Below are 19,206 nucleotides of genomic sequence, written 5' to 3' on the forward strand. Positions count from 1 at the left end.
TACTTAAAGATTTTCAAAATATATTCATTTATACATGGAGAAGATTTACATATTATTGAAGACAGAATATACTTTCTGTGAAAAAGATTATGGTCATGAGCTAAACTTTGACATATTTTGAGCTTTCCACTTTAACTATATTCTGAAAATTCAATAGTGAAAGAGAAAAAATAATTGCCCTTTGAAACTCAACGTAGACAAAATTAATCCTGTATGTTATATCCAGTATTACTTTTCCCAGTTTGGTTTTAACTAAGAAGGGCACCTTCTACAACCTCAGAAGAATCTTCTTACTTTCCAGCAGTCTGCACCATCAGGTTATGTTTCATTATATTCAAACTAAATTACTTTGGCTCGGGAACAATCATAACTCCTCTGCCACTCTAAATCCTACCATGCTCCACCCTACCATCGTGTTCTGACCTTGTGCAAGTGTCTGCAGAGCGACAGGGTCAAGCTTCTTTGTTTCTGAGCACTGCTGTGTAAGGGTATACAAATTTTAAGTTGTTTCTCCTCTTTTCTCTGTATTAAGTAAAATTTTCCTTCTTCATTTATATTGTCCACCAGTAGAAAGATCAGTTAAAATAAAGACGCCAAGCTGGCCCAAACCCTCAAAATCATCTGTTTTAAATGGAGAGATAACACAAATCAATCCTTTGCTTATGAAAGTATGAAAATCTTGCATGACGAAAGGACAATGTTTTAAGTGATAAAAGTAAACAAATACCAGGGACTATTAACTTCAAAAGGTTTTCTGTACAAAGTTAACTTCTTAATGTTACCTGGAATTATAAAGCAGATCTCTGCAATGAAAAACAATGAACTCGTACATGAAGGTGTCCTCTGAGTCATGAACACTGAATCTGCAGGCATTTCCCTAACTTAAACACCAGGATCTGAAAAGAATACCTGGATTGATCACAAAGCTCAATATCAACACTATTTCCAGTCCTGAGGAAGATGTAAAGATGGATGGTAGGCTAAAAAAATCAGTGACAGGGATGTAAGCTCTTGTATGTCATTAAAGATCAGGAACACACCGATTGCCTTCCATGATACCGCAATCACACATGAAGGCAATGCCATGCAGGCCATCCACTTTATGGGAGTGTCCTCAGAGAAAGTGTAGGTCCAACCTGGGGGCAAGTTGTATCTTAAACTGAATGTAACAAAATCCTTATTGGCTCTCTCTTTCAAGGAGGAAACTGAAGAGAAAGTGATCAATTCTAGTGGATCACAGAATGGAAATAAAAAATAGTACTTTGAGTTTCTCTGAGCAGTCAATATTGAGTAATTCTCAATGACCTAACGCTTTCCAGATAGTGACAAATAAAGTTCTTGAAACTGTCAGCATCATAGATTAAGAAACAACTTTTTATCTTCACTTATACTTAAAGCTGCAGAATATCATGGGTGATTGACAGAAATATTAAAATTTATTAGAGAATGAGCCAAAATAAAACACTGAAAACAAGTATGTGGTTAAATAACAGAAGAATACTAAATGAATTATACATTCATACAATGGATATTCTGCAGTCACTCAATGCATTGAAAATATCCAAGGAAGGGAAAAGGTTGATAATACAAAATGAAAAGGAAGGTCAGAAAATGTTAGATTTTGGATGATTTTCATTTTGAGGAAAACCTGTATATAAATAAAAACATTTGAAGGACATACACAAAATTATTAACAGAAGTTACCTCTTTCAGTGAGAAGTTAATGTCTTCATGAGTTTTTTCTTTTGCAAATGAAAAGAGAATGAGGGAAAGCTGCTGTTTTCAAAAATAAGCCATCGCTATATTCAGGTCTCTTTATTCCATTTTAGTACAACACACAAAATGAAAACTTGAAAATATTTAGTGGCCAATAAGTACTTGCATTAACCATTCATTTATTTATGCTATAAACTGTGCAGTTTGTTAAAATTTAATTCCCTTATATTATCCCCCAAATTTATATGAGAGTAATGTACTTGTAAAAACACACAACATAAATTTGTGTCCAAGGTTAAAATCTTCCATATATTCTTCAGACATCTTTGAGTCTAAAAAATGAACTTCATATGCTTGATTCCATATGTTTTAAAAAAGACCATGAGAATGAGCGCCCACAGACCCAGAATGAAGCCCCCCGGTGGGTGCCAGTCTTTCAGTTTTGGTTTCTGCAAAACAAGAAAACACAGTGAATTTAACAAAAGGCAAACAATTCATCAATCAGTAAAGCAAATATTGAAAGAACAGAGAGATTTCACTGGTTATATTCTAAGGAGGAGTACCTTTAGTCAAATTAAATGGAATAACAATGATAAGGACCCAAACAGGGTAAATAACTGCTCCTATTGAAGATCAGTGTTAGCTCACATTTTTTTTCTTCACTGGTTGCCTGCCCAAACCAACCGTCTCTTCACCGAGTTCCACGTAGAGAACAAGTGCAGATGAGTTTTATGTTAATTGTATTAAAATTTTTCAGAAACAATTTTTTTAAAACTTAATTGTGGTGGAACTGGGAGAAGGCTCAGTGGAATAAGAACCTCCCTAAATGATTCTGTAGCCTAACAGGGCTTTTCACTGGGCATTCATATATTCATGAGTTTTTCCATCTTACCTGTCTTTATTAAACTATAGCTCTACTAGGGCCATCTTGTTCTGTTCCCTGCACTGGACCTGCCACAGTACCCACCACTAGGGGACACTCACCCATCACACTGAAAAAGTCACTGAAGAACAAATACTACTCAACCCCAGTCATTCATTCAGAAATTCAGCGATCGCTTGGTGGGGAGCCAGTGTTTCCGGTCTGTCTCTTCTCTCTTGACATAGAATCTTCCATACCCCTCCGTGCCTTCAAAACTTGTTCATTCAATCAGTGCCAACTCCTTCAGATTTTCCCAACTGAATTTTTTTTTTTTTGTTTTAATTCATATCTTTACTACTTCAACTGTTCTCTTCATTAAACTTGCTAAAGTCAAAGTCCATCTGGGCCCAGTTTTACACACCCTTCTCCAGTCTTGTGTGTTTCTCTGTCCAGCAAAGACCAGTCTTCCCAGGTTTATCTGTTATTATGGCACTGCAGCTAGAGTCTTGTGACCATGCCTGCTTTATGAGTCTATTCACTGAATTCCTGAGACTGTAATGGTTATGATATAGGAATCAACTTTTATCAATTCAAAATTAACTTGTCAGACTAAAAGGAGAGAATTTTTAATTTGGATCCCAATGTTAAAAGTTTTAGGGACTTTTAAGCAAATATATACTAAGAACTGAACTGAACTGACAACATTGTTTCCATCAATGACATGCCTGCTTCACTCCATTGCCTATGCTCACCTTCCACCACCCCCCCTAGAAAACGCTCCAAAATATCCTTCAAAAATATTAAACTCAATTTTCCTCATGTTTCTTTCCAGTAAAGTCTGCAGTCTGCTGGTCCTACGTGAGATGAGGATGATGACTGAAGTGCTTGCCCTCTAGAACCTTACAAAATGCCAGACGCAACATTTCTCAAAGCATTCAAGTATCAGAGACCTTGGAAGTCACAGTGCTCTCTGTGCAAAACTAGCAAATCTTAAATTAACACAAGGCACAGTTACATGAGATAATGTAAATATAATCATCATAACCACGTGCCAAAGAGAAAATAAGCACATGAACTAAACATGATAATTACCCGTTTTTTCCTTGTCTAGCCCTACCAGTTAAACAATGAGTGAAGAAAAAGGCTGAAAAAGACCAAAAACCACTTTTCCACAGATTAAAAAAAGATAATGACTACACATTATTAGTCAAAGCTGTGTACCTTTATACTATAGCCTGCAGATGTTGCCGGGCAGCTTAGTTTAAGAACTATGACCTAGTTAGGGAGATGAATTTCTGATTTTCCCTAACTAAAAGTCCAAATTACATGAGATTTGAGCACACACACACACACACACACACACACACACACACACACAAACTACAATAGTAAAATTAATTAAGTACTGTCAAAATGCATTCAGGTAAACTCTTAACTGCCAACAGGCTGTAGACAATTTTTCTATAAACCAAATTAATGAGCTTCAGTGCTAAAAGAGTTCAGGAGGTATTTGAATCAAACCATGTTTAAAGAAAAAGGTGAAAATCATTTAAGCTCTATCATGAGATTATAGAGCTATTAATCAAGTAGTGAACAGCAAATTGTACTTCTACAGCTGCAGAAATTCTAGTTACTTTTCAATGAGATGGATTCCCTGAGGTTGTAATTTTACCATTTGATCTTAAACAGCCAGAAATATCTGCCAGAGATAAGACAAGGAAAGAAAAGCAGCACCTTTGGAAGAAACTACTGCTCCTCCAAAGTGCTAACAGCGAGCCCTGGGATCGTGCAGAGCCGAGACGTGCTCTGCCTGGTCCTCAGCCTCGCCAGCCGCCTTTCTCCCACTCAGACCAACACCCAGTGGAGGAACAGAGAGCGGCAAACTGCTAGAGCCATGCTTCTCAGGAGCAGTCTCGGCCAGTAATAACGGAGGACTAAGAAATAGGTGTAATCATAAAATCATGACAGAATGCTGCATTTATTCACATTGTGATAACACTGCACAAGCCAAAGAGGCAGCTGATCTTAGAGTTTCAAAAACTGTTTTCAGCTGCTACAGTTTTGTTATACATTCATTACATCCTTTTGAGTCACAAAAATGGAAAATGCATTAATTAAGTGTACTCTGGGCTCAGCTTAAGAAGGCACCTGAATCGAATCCCCCATCACAGCCTCTCCACATTTCTCACAACAATCCAAAAAAAAAAAAAAAAAAAAAAAAAAAAAAAAACACAAACCTTAAAAAAAAAGACAACTACAACTACACACACCTTACCAAGATGAAGCTCCCCTCTGCTGAGAAACCCCAGAACCTTCACTGTCTGCAGTCCTAGAAATAAGCTCTACCACCACAGTCACAGTGCCAGTCTTCTGATTGTTCCATACCAGCCAAATGACAGCTCTGCTCTGGGAAACACAGTAATTCTGCTATGGAGAGAGAGAATACCTTGGTCCCTTTTGCCTCCTGCTGTTTAGTAGACCCAGTGTTTGAACAGTACGACAGGCTTAGGAGGCAGTGGGAGCTGTGCAGCTTACTCCAACCTCTTGGGGGCACCCTGCTTAACGCATGCCTTCAAATAGCATCCAGTTAATGATATTATTGGGGTGGGGGATGTCACTGAAAAGGGCTCACCATATCCTAGAAAAGACAATGTCTACATGAAAAGCGCCACAGACAGGGGGAAGTACAGGGGCAACTTTACAGGTAGTGTATGTTATGAAATACTGTTTTCCCACATTCCATCTTTTTTTTTTCTTTTTAAGTGCTCTCAAACCAGGTTTGAGTGGGAAGGTAGCATATGATGCTGGCTTAGTTCAGCAAAGTCACATTTGATGGCCAGCTGCCAATCACTGGGACAGCATGCCAACCTACCTGATGCAGACTGAAGAGGACATTCATAACTAGACAGTATGAAGCACCCACACACTCTACTAGCAAATACCAAGAACATCCGAAGAAAAAGCGAAAACCAAGGTGAACTCTGTGAGGAAAAACATCTCCATACATGAGAAGTTATAACCTAATAATGCAGAGACGATATATCTGAATAAAATGAAATAAGCAACCAAACTATAATTTTAGAAAAAAATTTTGGGAGCATGGATTCAAATAATGATATACAAGCAACCAAAAATTTAAGAATAATATAAAGAAAAAAGAATACAAGATACAAAGACATATCTGAGATAAGAAGGCAGCTGGGTAATCTCATGGTGTGATCTCAGCACATCTTTGCATCTCTCCTCCTCTCAACTATGTCAGTTTGATGGCAAACAAGGCCCCAGCCCTCCATGCTCTGTGTCCACAACCCTGCCAGGTAGCTTGTACCAGCTAACATCAGGAGATAGAGTCATAACCCCAACCCTGAATCAACTGATCTAGTAGTTCCTTTTGGCTATCAAAACACGAGCCAAGTATCAGTTCAGTTTCAGGTGCTTGCCTCTGCTACTTTTGTGAGAACAAGCTGAGGCTTCTAGAAGAAGCAGCATCTTTTTTTTTTTTTCTAAATCTCTTATTTATATATTTGGTACACAGTCTCGCTATGCAGCTCAGACTCATAGTGACCCTTCTGTCTCAGCCTCCCCAGCAATGGGATTACAGCCATGTGCCACCATGCCCAGTTTCCATGGACAGCATGGCAGGCCCAGGGTTCTGGTCTGACACAGCATGTGGTACCACGAATCAAACCTAGGTCCTTGCACTTGCCAGGCAGGCACTTAGACCACGAATCTATCACTACAGCCCAAGGAGCAGCATCTTATGGACAAGAACTGAGGTCCTTCTAGCCAACAACCAGCCAGTTCCCAGCAAGACCACCTAACTCACTCAATGCTGACTACAGACTCAAGGTGAAAACAGCTAAGAACAAAAGAACTGCTCAGCTAAACCCAGTCTAAACGCTAACCTACAGAATTACGAACTAAACAAATCAGTGATGTTTTAAGTTTTGGCATGGTTTGTTGCACCCCAAAAGCTCTGAAATATATCCACTAAAGTGGCAATTAATATGCAAGGGAAGGGGCTCGGGGAGATGGCTCAGTGGAATAAGCACTTCCCTGGCAAGTGCAAGGGCCTGAGTTAAAGCCCCAGTTCTGCACAAAAAAAAAAAAGAATATGCAAGGGAAAACTTTGATGCTCAGAATCATAATACAATACAAAGTGCTCTCATCCACATACTGTAGCTTCAGATTTTTGCAACAATGGTAGAAGAACAGTGGGAGGGGCAGCTCAGCAGTGGATCTTTGTCGATTATTAATTTTGTAGGCATGGGGAAGTTTGTGACCCCCTCTGACCTTCCTAGGATAAGAAATCATGCTAACATTCAAAAAGCAAGAACTTCCACAGCTGCCTGTCTCACTTGAACAACATCTGCCACTGGTCTCTAAAGTCACAGGGATACGATGTCAGCTGTGCTGTTTTCCACAGGTAGCTTCACAAATGTTCTCTATTGTTCTCCTCATTGAAAGGCCTCTGCCTGCCGCTCACCACTAGCTCCCCTTACAATCTCCCTGGAGAGAAGAGCCCAGCTGCCACCATGTCAGAAACTCCTCTCAGGAAATAAAGAAGGAAGCTCTGGAGACTTAAGTAACATGGCCTCCCTACAGCTTATCTGCCTCCTCACCTCACTAGGACCTAGATCTAAAGGCTGGTTGCCTTGGTTTTAGTTTTGTTTGTTTTGGGGCTGAGGACCAAACCTAGGGCCTTGGGATGACAATGTAAATTAGTATAGGCACTATGGAAATCAGTATGAAAATTACTACTACTACTACTACTACTACTAATAATAATAATAATAATAAGGCGATTGTTTGACCCAGCATACCACTTCTTGGTATATAACCTGAAGGAATTAGAGTCAGCATACTATAGGAATACCTTACACACCCATGCTTATTGTGGCACAATTCACAATAGCCAAGACATGAAACCACCCAGGTGCCCATCCACAGATGAATGGATAAAATCTGACTATATATGTATGTATGTAAAGTTTGTCATTTTCAGAAAGGTGGACAGAACTGGAAACCACCATGGTAAGCAAAAGAAGCCAGATTTTAAAAGATAAGCATGGAATGGTTTCCATAATATGTGCAATTTAAAAAGGTGACAAGAAAACAGAACGAAGACTATTATTAGACAAGAGAAAGAAAATAGGTGTGTCTCTGTGTGTTTGTGTGTGTGTGTGTGTGTGTGTGTGTAAGGGTATCAGGGGAATGGATATAGTCAAAATATATACACTAAAATCCAATGTTTTATAAAATTATTAGGGACAAAAAATGAAACAGATTCACTAATAAAAAAAATAATTTTTTAAAAAATAGTCCAGTTCCTTTTGGTTTAAAGTTACCAATTAGTGGTATCAGATGTTGCCCCATGGGGAATAAACGTCCATCTTGTGCAAGATCTTTATGTGCTTTATCCATGATAAACCTGCAACGCAGTTAATACAATCTTAGATAATTAAGGGGGATTTGTCTTCAATCATGCTTTCAAAGAAAATTGATTATAGTTTTTCTTTACCTATGATTTTAGCTTTACTGTGATAAAACATACCTACTATTCATATTATTAAGTCACACTACTCTGGAATTTTTGGGCAATTCAGGCATAACTATTTTTCTTGGTAAGAAAAAGTACATTTTCTTTATCTTCATATATTATAATTTGATACTGACAAATTATCCACTTTAATGACTGAGAACAAAGACCTCCAATTTGAGGTAAATAACTTTAAAAATAATATCCTTCAAAGATGTCAGTAAAAGCAAATGAAAATAAAAACATATTCACAACATCAATAACATAAAACTAGGAATACCTATAGCATGAAATGTCAGGTAAATAATCTATTTAGCAAAGAAGCAGTGAAGAATAATAAGGTTAAAAAATAATGTGGCTTTATGGCCAGCCAGATAGCTCAGCAGACCATGGTTCAATCCCCAGCCTGCCACGCCAGTCCCACCCCTGGGACGCACTGAGATGGTGACTGAGACTGGGCATGCTAGGGCAATAATCGCAGCACTTGGGATGCTGAAAACAGAAGGATCACTATGAGTCTGATCTGTGTAGTAAGACCTTGTACTAAATAAATATTATAATAATTATAATAATAATAATAATGTGGTTTTTATGCAAGAACAGAAAGATGAATAAAATGAAATGGAATAGAAAGCAGGCCAGTGTACCCCACTAGGTACATATAATTTATGTATATTAAAAGAGCACAAAGGCTGGCCAAATAGTTCAGTGGATTACAGGCGCAGGGGCCAGGGGCTTGATCCCCAGGCCTGCTGTGCCGGCCCCACCACCGGAGCATGCTGAGACAGCAATTGAGACTGGGTGTGGTGGCACGCACCTGTAATCCCAGCTCTTGGTAGGCTGTAAACAGTTGGGCCACAAGTCCTATCTAGTAGTGAGACCCTGAACACCCTATAGACCCTTCCCTAAAATACAAAAACAAGAGCACAAATCAATGGCAAAAGGATATTTTGTTTTATTTCCTACTCAATACTATAAAACAAAAACATACTTTTTGTAATTTATAATTAAATGTGAGTACAGATGAAAAAGATAAAACATAGGAAAACATACATAGTAAAGAGATGTGCAAACCTAAACTCAATAAATAAAAATAACAAAAAAAGTAAAGAGATTTTAAAAATAAGTTTTAAAAGACTTGTATTTCACAAAAGGCATAGGCAGCCTGCCCCTTAGCTCAGTTCTTTAAGTGGCTGCTTCAACAAAGCAGTCAGGCTCAGGTTGCTGTGGTTCAATCCCCACAACCCAAGCCAACCAAACATGCCCTGAAGGCATTCGGAGAAAAAAAAAAATCCTTCACAAAAGGCATAAATTAAAAGGCAAATAAACAGAAAAATGAACAGAAAAGGAGATAAATTCCCTACATAAATTCCCTGCATAAATTTCCAAAATCAACAAGGCACAAGGTTTTATCAATAAACAGTATAGGAAAATAAAATTTTCACAAAGAATTTATACATGGCTAATTCACATTTTAAAGTTTTAATATTCATAATCATAATTATATTAAATATATTTTTAAAGTAAAGAAATAAATTAGGATGAGTAATGTTTCAGATAAACAATTTATGATTATGTTCAAAGACCTTTAACATGTCCGTTGTTTTCACTGCTAGAGTTAGAAACACCCCTGAGAGCTGTATGAAGAAATATGGAAATGCTAACCAAGGTTCTGCACAAATTTTTTTCTCTGTTTTATCTGCATAGTAAAAAGAAATGATTTATAAAAAATAATATGGGATATACTTTGCATCCATATATTAAACATTCCTTAAGAGTGCTTTCAAATAATTATTTTTATTTTTTTTTTAGATTTGGTACAGGGTTTCGCTCAGCAGCTCGGACTCATAATGATCCTCCTGTCTCCGCCTCCCCAGCACTGAGATTGCAGGTGTGCACCACCACACCCGATTTCAGTGGCCAGCACAGCACACCTGGGGTTCTGGGGCTAGCACGGCATGCAGAACTAGGGACTGAACCCAGGTCCTTGTGCTTTCCAGGCAGGCACGTGGACTGCCAAGCTCTCTCCCCAGCCTGCTTTCAAATAATTCTAACAATTTGGAGATATGCTTATCCTATAAAATAAGGGGGGAAAAGATGCAAATTGAACATAAAATATCTGTATTTCTATAAAAACATTTGAAGAAGAAAAATACATGCATCTTAGTAGAGTTTCTCTGAGGGAAGTGAATTATAGATGAATCTTAATCTCTTTCTATTTATACTTTGGAAAACCAGATACAAATATGGTATGTATTTCTTTTAATTATTTTCCGAGAAAGGGAGAGAATATAGAAAAACTTTCATTGAAAATCTATCTAGATAAATCTTCCCATATTCTTTCCTAAATTAGGAGGTTTATGGCAATAACACTATTAGCATTTGATATGCTATTTTAACAAAAACTAACATGAGCAGCGTGACAGCAACATAATAAAGTGCCTTTTCAGAATGTGCTTAATGATATTGCTGCCATTTAACAATATTGCTATTTTAAAAACAACTATATGTAACATTTTAGACATTCCACAATGATTTTACTTACAATCAAATGACAGATTAGTATAATTATTGGATTTTGTACTACAGCTGTATTTGAGGTAAGTTCATATTAAAGTATATGTTGTAATTTCATTTGTATCCATTAAAGCTTCTTATAAAATGACTGATTTTATGTAGTTAAGGCGCTCTACTGACTGCTATTTAATCTACTCTTCTTTTGTAACCTTCCATAATAGCTGTAAAACAAAGGTGGAAAGCACACACAGGATATTGCAAGGTGTCATGAGCACACTTAAAAGCTCGTGGCTACCCATCACTGAAATGCTTTCATACTTCAAATTAAAGAGACAGGTAGCTAAGCAACACTACACTTCTGCTTGTGAGCAATACCTAGTCCCCCTTTCATGTCACTAGGAGAACATTACTACAGAACTTCAAAATACTTGCATGAACACAGAGCTAAGTATTAAGATGATATAAAAGGAGAAACAGAATTTTAAGAAGTGCACATATTCATTGGTAAGCAATGGGAAAGCTTCCAGTTTCAATGAGATTATTTAAAGTTTAATGAGCAGTTCAGATATAAGAAAAAAATTACAAGATTTACTATGGTTATAATTATTTCCAAGTTATCTAACAAGTGATAGTTTACTACTATTTCCATTCTGTTTCTACATAAAAATAATTTGCCAGGTGTGGTAGCACACAGCTAAATAATCCTAGCACTTGAGGCTGAGATAGGAAGACTGCTATGAGTTTAGGGCCAGCCTAGACCACCCCAAAGAATACAGTGAGACTGTGTCCCAAAAAAGAAAACTAATTTAAAAATAAAAATAATTTGTATTTTTCAAACTATATTCATTGCCTAAATCAAACTCTGGTAGGTAGAATCCCAAAATAACCTCCAACTCTTTCTCCTTGAGTTTGGATAGTGAGTATGATGAAAGAACAAATCTGTAAGGAGGCTGCATCATAGTCAAGACTGTGAGGGTGTAACTAAGGCCTCTGATCAGGTGACTTTCAGTTAATCAAAAGGAAAATCATCCTGGGCAATAAGGGCAGAGCTTCGGGGAAGGAAGAGGCTGACCAGTGAGGCAAGCTCTTTTAAAAAAAAGTCCATATAAATAGCAGAGAAGTCAGTCAGACAGACAGACAGAGACACAGAAAGAGATAGGGAGAAGGAGAGACAGAGACAGAGACAGATAAGACAGGCTGGCAGAGAGAGACAGAGACAGACAGACAGACAGACAGACAGACAGACAGACAGACACAGACAGACAAGACAGGCTGGCAGCTCTGCTACATGTGGTAGTGTGAACCACCACAGGGAAGGCCAACAGCCCTCCAGAGCTGAGGCCTCAGTCGCATGCCCACAAGCACAAGTGAGCACTTGCAGACCACAAAGTCCTCAACCTCCAGGGTCTGCAGTCGATGCCCTGAACAAAGCACCCAACTTAATCTGTACCCCTGGCCCACAGAAATCATAAGAAGATGGCTTTCAAAAATGTGTTACAGAGCAACAGAAAATTAATTCACAAACTAACTTTACAAACTTGGATACATGCACAATACATCAATACGGCAGAAAACTGTTACATCTGATACCTGTTTCTTGGGTGGAATAACCAACCCTAAAAGTTACGCTACTCACTTTACATTTTAAAAATATAAATACAGGGCTGGCCAGATAGCTCAGCAGATTAAAGTGCCTGCTTAGGCAGATGCAGGGGCGGGGGGTTTGGTACCCAGCCTGCCATGTGGGCCCTGGGGGCATGCTGAGACAGCAATTGAGACTGGGCGTGGGCACCAGCCTGTAATCCCAGCACTTGGGAACCTGAAAAACAGGAAGGATCAATACAAGTCTGATCTGTATAGTGAGACCCTGTACACTCTGTACTAAATACATAAAATATATATACAAAGAATAAAACTCTTCAGCCTAATTATTCCTTCTTTTCCATACTTAGTTATCTCAATGCCTTAGATGGAATGCTATCTCCAAATGAAATCTGTTCGAATATCCCACTAAAAATTAATTTCTTCTTTACTGGGTGATAACTGGTTTATAACATACTGCAATGTATTAACTGACTCCACTATATCTTGAATTGTGATACTTCTGAACCTTAGCAAGGTCTCACTGGCCTTAAATACAATAAGGCAACCAATGCGTCTTACGCATCGTTTCTCTTCTTTAAAATAAAACATAAAAGCGCTGGCCAAATAGCTCAGTGGATTAAAGCACTTGCAAAGCAGGTGCAGGGGCTAGGGTTTTGATTCCACAGCCTGCAGTGCCAGTCCTGCCCCTGGGTGTGCCGAGACAGCAATTGAGACTGGGCGTGGTGGTGCGCACCTATAATCCCAGCTCTTAGAAGGCTGAAACAGGCAGATCACTATGAGTCCAATCTAGTAGTGAGACCCTGAACACCCTGTAGACCTTTCCCTAAAAATACAAAAAATAAGACATACAATATTCAAAAGTACCTATCATATTTCAATGCAAACATATAAGCTTATGCTCTGGGTTTTAGGATTTAAGAAAAATTGAAAATTAGAGTAATCAATACAACCTATTTTGGGAATCCACAATGAGAACTCATCAGTTAAAAATATTATTTTAAAAACGTTTAAAACAATTTGAGTTTGAAATAAGGAATCTGGCTATGAAAAATGACCCACTGTTCCTCCATATATGAGTTTTATATATCAAGAGTGTTTATCTCTGTCTCTGTAATCAAGTTATGCTTCTAGCTATAAAGGATTGAATGCTACAGGTATTACCTGTCAGAGCAAAGGTAAGAAGCAGTGATTTTCAGACTCTGACAATTTATAGCAATTTTCTAATCTCTAAGAAAAATAGATAAAAATACAGGGAAAGAATGAGAGAAAGGAAATAAACAAACTACTTTCCACTAGTAAAGGAAAAAAGATTCAGAGCTGGGAATAACTTACAGTTATATTCATAGTAATGGACAGAACTCTAAATTCAGAGTACCTAATTAAAACATACAGTGAGGTAAAATCAGAATAACAGGACTGTCTCAAAAAAAGAAAGACTTCTGAATCTGCCTAAAACAATTTAAAAGAAATTGTTAAAGTGATCAAACTGACTCTAGGGGTGAGGGGGGCCATCGCCACTTTTGAAAAAAATAAAAACCAAAGTCTAGCAGCTAAAACAAAGAGTCCAACTGTCTAGTAACCAATCAAAGAAACAAAAGCAAGTAGGCAAAGAGGGCAGAAAATATGATGTGTGTGAAAGAGAGGATGGGTTTAGTTCATGAGACCTTGAAACAGTATTTTAAATTGGAAAACACAAACATGCAACAAGAGAAACAGAATATATAAAAAGTCTTATGTAGAGTTTTCTAAAGATAAAAATATAACAAATAAAATGAAAACACCAACGGAATTAATAGAAGATCACCCACTACAGAAGAAATATCAAGAAGCAGTAAGACTGCAAGCATCAAATCTATTCAACGTCTTAAGAAACAGTCTGCAGGCCCCTGCTAGGAGCAACATCAGCGTGCTGCTGCAGGAAGGGCTGTCAGATGCCATGGAGCTCAGAAAACAATACTACAAGAAGCGGCAATGGAAGCTCCACAAGCAGAAGGAAAATTATACCAGCAGGGTATACAAACTTACACAAGGGAGCAAAGACAAAATGATAAGGGAGTAGGGAGACAAACAGAAAAAAAGATTTCATTTTAAAATTCCTTTAAAAGATAATTCACTCTTTAAAAACAAAAGAACACGTTGTAAGGTTCAGAACATGACAATTAAAATGGGTTCAACAACAGCCAGCATACAGGATGGAAGGGAAGAACTGGAAATATGCTACCAGTTCCTTATGTTATACAAGTAATATTATTTGAAGTAGAGTGTGATACAGGTGCACAGTATAAATCTTTGGGGAACAAAATTAATTCATTAATAAAGTAATAGAGATAAAATGAAATGACAACAAAATAATCCAAAAGAAGTCAAGAAAAGGAGAAAGCCAGACATGTCGGCACACACCTATAATCTAAGCACTCAGGAGGCTAAGACAGGAGGAACCCTGTGAGTTCAGGCCTAAACTACATAATGAGAACCTTTCTCAAAACATAAAAAGTAAAAATAAAAAACAAAGAAAAGAAGAAAAAAAGGAACTAAGAACAAATGGGACAAATAGAATTTTCTCATTCCTGGTGCTTCCTTATTTTAACTCATGCTATATCCTTATAATAAAATTATGATATTAAACACAGCTTCTAAATGAGGAGAGTGAGACGTAAAGAGGAGAGGAGGAGGAGGAAGAGAGTCGACCCTGGTCAGCACGGTACCCTTGCTGAGTGCCAAGAACATGCTGATAGTTTCCTTTACACTGTCTTGTGATAATTAATTCTCCACCCAAGCTTCTGTTAACTCCATTTTATGCATGAAGAACTAGACTAAAAGAGGTAAGTAAATTGCCCAAAGTGACAAAACTATTCATTGAACAGTATCTTGGTATGAGCCTAGCTCTGATTCACTCAAAAGACCATATGTTCTTTCAACTATTCTATAGTATTTTCCCTGAGACAGACTCTGGAAAAGCCAAGAATAGTAGTAACTCTTTCAGTATCTGAAGATGGCTGGCAGGTAAACCAAGGGATGACATGTTTTATGCATCCTTTAGTGCCAGAACTAAAACAAAGGAGTGGAAAGTACGAGAGGCTGTTTCCAATTAAACGCAAGGAAAGAATTTACCAACAAAGCAGCCCAGGCTACAGCCCAGGCAAAGCAGAAAAAACAGGCTACTGTGAAGGGTGTGAGAGAACTCTCCATGGCTTAGAGAGGTCTTCATCTATATAAGACAGCCTTTAGTGGGATTCAATCTAAGAGACTCCAAGATAGGATGGAGTTTTTAAAAAGCCTAGACAATCTTCCATGATTCTATAAAAACTTTGCATACTATTAGGTTATTTATGACGTTAACCCACATGGAAATGTGGGTTTCTCATGCTAATAAAAAAACTGTCAATTACTTATCACAGTTCACTCCATCTGAAAATCCAAAAGGTCCACTGAAACTACCCTTTACATAGTACCAAAGAAAAACCATCAACTGACACATCAAGAATAAATACCTGCCAGTAATTGTATAACTATTCCTAAGTGGGTAAATAGTTAAGGAAAAGACTTAAAATTACTATAATGGGCTCTGCTACTTTCCTGTCTAAACAAAGTTAAATTTCAACTTCTTGTATTTAGTAAAATTTTTATAACTTCTATGATGTGGACTTCCCAAGAGAATCATCTTAATGTTTTCAGGTATGCATGTCTGAGCCCTGCATCTTCTCGTAGAATCTGGGGAAAAAATCAGTAAGCTTCCCTCTGTGCTTACATTGAAATCATTCATGAGAGAAACAATATAATTTTAGTCAAATTAATTTTTGGTGCTCTATTTACCTGTATCAAAAAGAACGTAAGACTAAATTCATTTTAAAATAAATTACTTAAAATTTGACAAGATATAGTTATTTTTAGTCAGAGAAGTCATTATAAAAATGTCTAACATTGTTACAATAAAGTCAATCTTGTAATTATTTATCTATACTTATAATGATCTTTACTGTCTTCTACATGGTTAAATCAATAAAATGCTTTTAAAGAACGCTTTTCTACTTCTATACTTGAAGACAGTATAAGGTTTATAGTATATTACAATTATTTCTTGACTATGGGCAGACAGCCTACTAAAATGTATCTAGAAAAAAGTAAGATATGAGGCCTATAAATTCTAAAAAATTTCTGAAATGTAGATTAATCTATTGTTTTAGAAACTTCTCACAATTTTAGTTACAATAGCTATTTAAACCAGAAGGAAAGTATTCTTCCATCTCTCCCTAGCAGTGCTCACACTGAGTAACACTATCTGAAGGTAGGCAAGTTGAACTATTTCCCAAAATGTCTGTTGGTACTGTTTAAACTGGAAATTTCTTACAAAATTAGGTAACATGAACAGATTAGTACCGGCTTTCACAAGGTACTGACAGCTTTGAACTGGCCAATTAAAACAATATACAAAAAATTTAAATATAATGATTAAATGCTGATAAATACATATGAATAAAGTAAAACAAGTAATTTTTTAAGAAAAATCTGTTTCTGTAAAATTACCAGAAATCAGAATCTAAATTGAAATATACAAATTAACCATCAAATGTAATTGGCAAAATGAAAGTAAATCGTGAACATTAAAAGCCATGAACTAGTAATACTGATGAATATAAAACATGACTTATCTGAAATACAACTACTAATTATAAAGTGAATGATAACTAAAGCGCCTGCAAGCAGGCGCAGGGGCTGGGGGTTTGGTCCCCTGGGCCTGCCATGCTGGCTCCACCCCTGGGGTGTGCAGAGAGGGTGATTGAGACTGGTAATCCCAGCACTTGGGAGGCTGTAAACAGGAGAATCACTACAGCTAATAGTGAGACCCTGAACACCCTGTAAACCCTTCTCTAAAAATATTAAATAAAGTAAATGATAACCTCAACTGTTACCTAGAAACACACTAAGTGGTTTCAGGTCAATTTGGATGACAGATTAAATAACTCCTATTTACACTGTTTAGAGCTGTTGCAAGTCAGTAACTACTATTAAGTATACAGCATGAAGTTGAAGGAAACTGTACTTTCATATGCCTACTTTATAAATACATAATAGATTCATAGACAGATGACAGACAGAGAGATTCTCTGTGGCTTTGTTTTTCTTTTTTTTATTGATATCTTTTTATTTTTTTTCAAACCAAATTGGTAGGACAGTTTCAATAATTAACACATTGCATACATTCTTCCTAGTGGTTAATTGCTGTACAAGATGCAGACATGATATCCTATTTACAAACACTATTACAACAAATCCCTCTATTCATTAAGAGAATGTAACTATATATCTATCCTAACCATTTTGAATACACAGATACAAAATGGACATTCATCTGTATCCCCTTTTTTTGTTTAGTTTCGTCAATTAAATATTATAGATGTGTTAACTCAGCAAAATATTCTAAAAGAGTCCAGTAGCCCATAACAGTGTTGTGTCTTCCGCTTGACTGGAAATGTCAGAAATTGTTGACCTGAGTCCCTACAGCCCAACATAACACCATGGCTTTACTTCTTATACTTCATTTTTATACTTTTCGGCTGAATGGTTAAGACCAGATAAAGCAAGACCTATGCAACAAGAATTGTAGGTTTTGGTCTGACAAGGTCAGTGAAATCAAATCCCCTCAGGATTTATCCTGAGATCCTGTACCTCACATTGTAGATCCTTTGGCAGTGTCAGCCATGTGGATGAGTCATGGCCATTGCTTGGCTAATGTGCTCTCTGTGAAAGCCTGAGAGAATGTTTTCTCTCCATGTGACTCTCCTTAGGCACACTACATCATCACATCATCGATCACTCTCCTCTTTGGCCCCATAATCTCCTTGATCAGAAAATTTGGGACACTATTGAGTTACATAATGTTACAGTACAAGATCATATACGTCCTGAGTCTTAATTGACCTTGAAAGGCTAGGGCCAAAATGCTGACTTTCCTTGTGGCCCTCCTTTTTCTCTAATTTTGGTCTGCAAACGTAGGTTGTTAACCCTCCAGAAGACAAGCTTATTGTTATTCCCGTACAACCTAGGCTGTTAAGCTTAATCTCACTATCTGTCTGAATAGCAAACATCTTAGGCATAACATGGAACAGGTATTTTTCATCAAGTATTGATATGTTGAACTTTAAGTCCCTACAGAATGTGAAAAAACATTTAAAAATTAGAATATATTTTAAAATAGGCATAAAGAATTATATAATTCTTATGTTTACATGTAAGTCCAAAAATCTAACCATATACAACCTTGAAGCAGGACCGTCCCACAACATTCCTTTTCCTGTCTCCTGCCTTCATTCACCAACCCCTTCTTTTTGAACAATAATCTACCTGTGAGACAGCACAGCAGCAACTGGCATGTCATGACAAGCAGCCCGTATTCAGAAGACCAGAATGACAGGCACTCCAAACATGAAACTACTATTACAGATTACCATCTTCAGTGCAGTTGCTTAGTTCACAGGTGTCAGTATATATAGTTAGTCAGGGTAACAATCTTTCCAATTAACTGCTAGATTAAAAAATCTTCTGAAGATTCTCAGGATCATTGCCTTGCCCATCTTCTACATATAACTGTATGGCTTGTCACTGTCATGTTTCCTAGCTCTTCTCCTTTCCCTCTCTTAATTAGTTAGTCCTCCAGTTCTTCCTTTCCTTTTACTTGTATTATACCTTTCTATTTGTATTTCTTCTTTTGAGTTCTTATACTAGAAAAACTATACAATATTTACATGTGTGTCTGGTTTATTTCACTTATGAGTATATCTTCAAGTGGCATCCACTTCAATATAAAGACTTCGAGTTTATCATTCTTTATAGCTGAGTAATACTCCATTGTATAAAAATACCATATCTTTTTCATCCATTCCTCAGGTGATGGGCATCTTGGTTGTTTCCAAGATTTGGCTATCACAAATTGTGCTGCTATAAACATAGGCACACATATATCCCTATG

The 19,206-nt window shown here is 37.1% G+C and overlaps 1 protein-coding gene across 1 annotated transcript in view; it reads right to left on the reverse strand.

The window, feature by feature from the left end:
- Window positions 1–1,735: 1,735 nt before the first annotated feature.
- Pigk (phosphatidylinositol glycan anchor biosynthesis class K) overlaps window positions 1,736–19,206 on the reverse strand; it is a 102,513-nt gene continuing 85,042 nt past the window's right edge. Inside the window, exon 11 of the mRNA XM_004643163.2 lies at window positions 1,736–2,165. Coding sequence (XP_004643220.1) covers window positions 2,049–2,165 — 117 coding nt within the window. The 3' untranslated portion in view covers window positions 1,736–2,048. The remainder of the gene's footprint in view (window positions 2,166–19,206) is intronic.

Source organism: Octodon degus, unplaced genomic scaffold (assembly GCF_000260255.1).
Source record: "Octodon degus isolate 3935 unplaced genomic scaffold, OctDeg1.0 scaffold00167, whole genome shotgun sequence".
NCBI lineage: Eukaryota > Metazoa > Chordata > Mammalia > Rodentia > Octodontidae > Octodon > Octodon degus.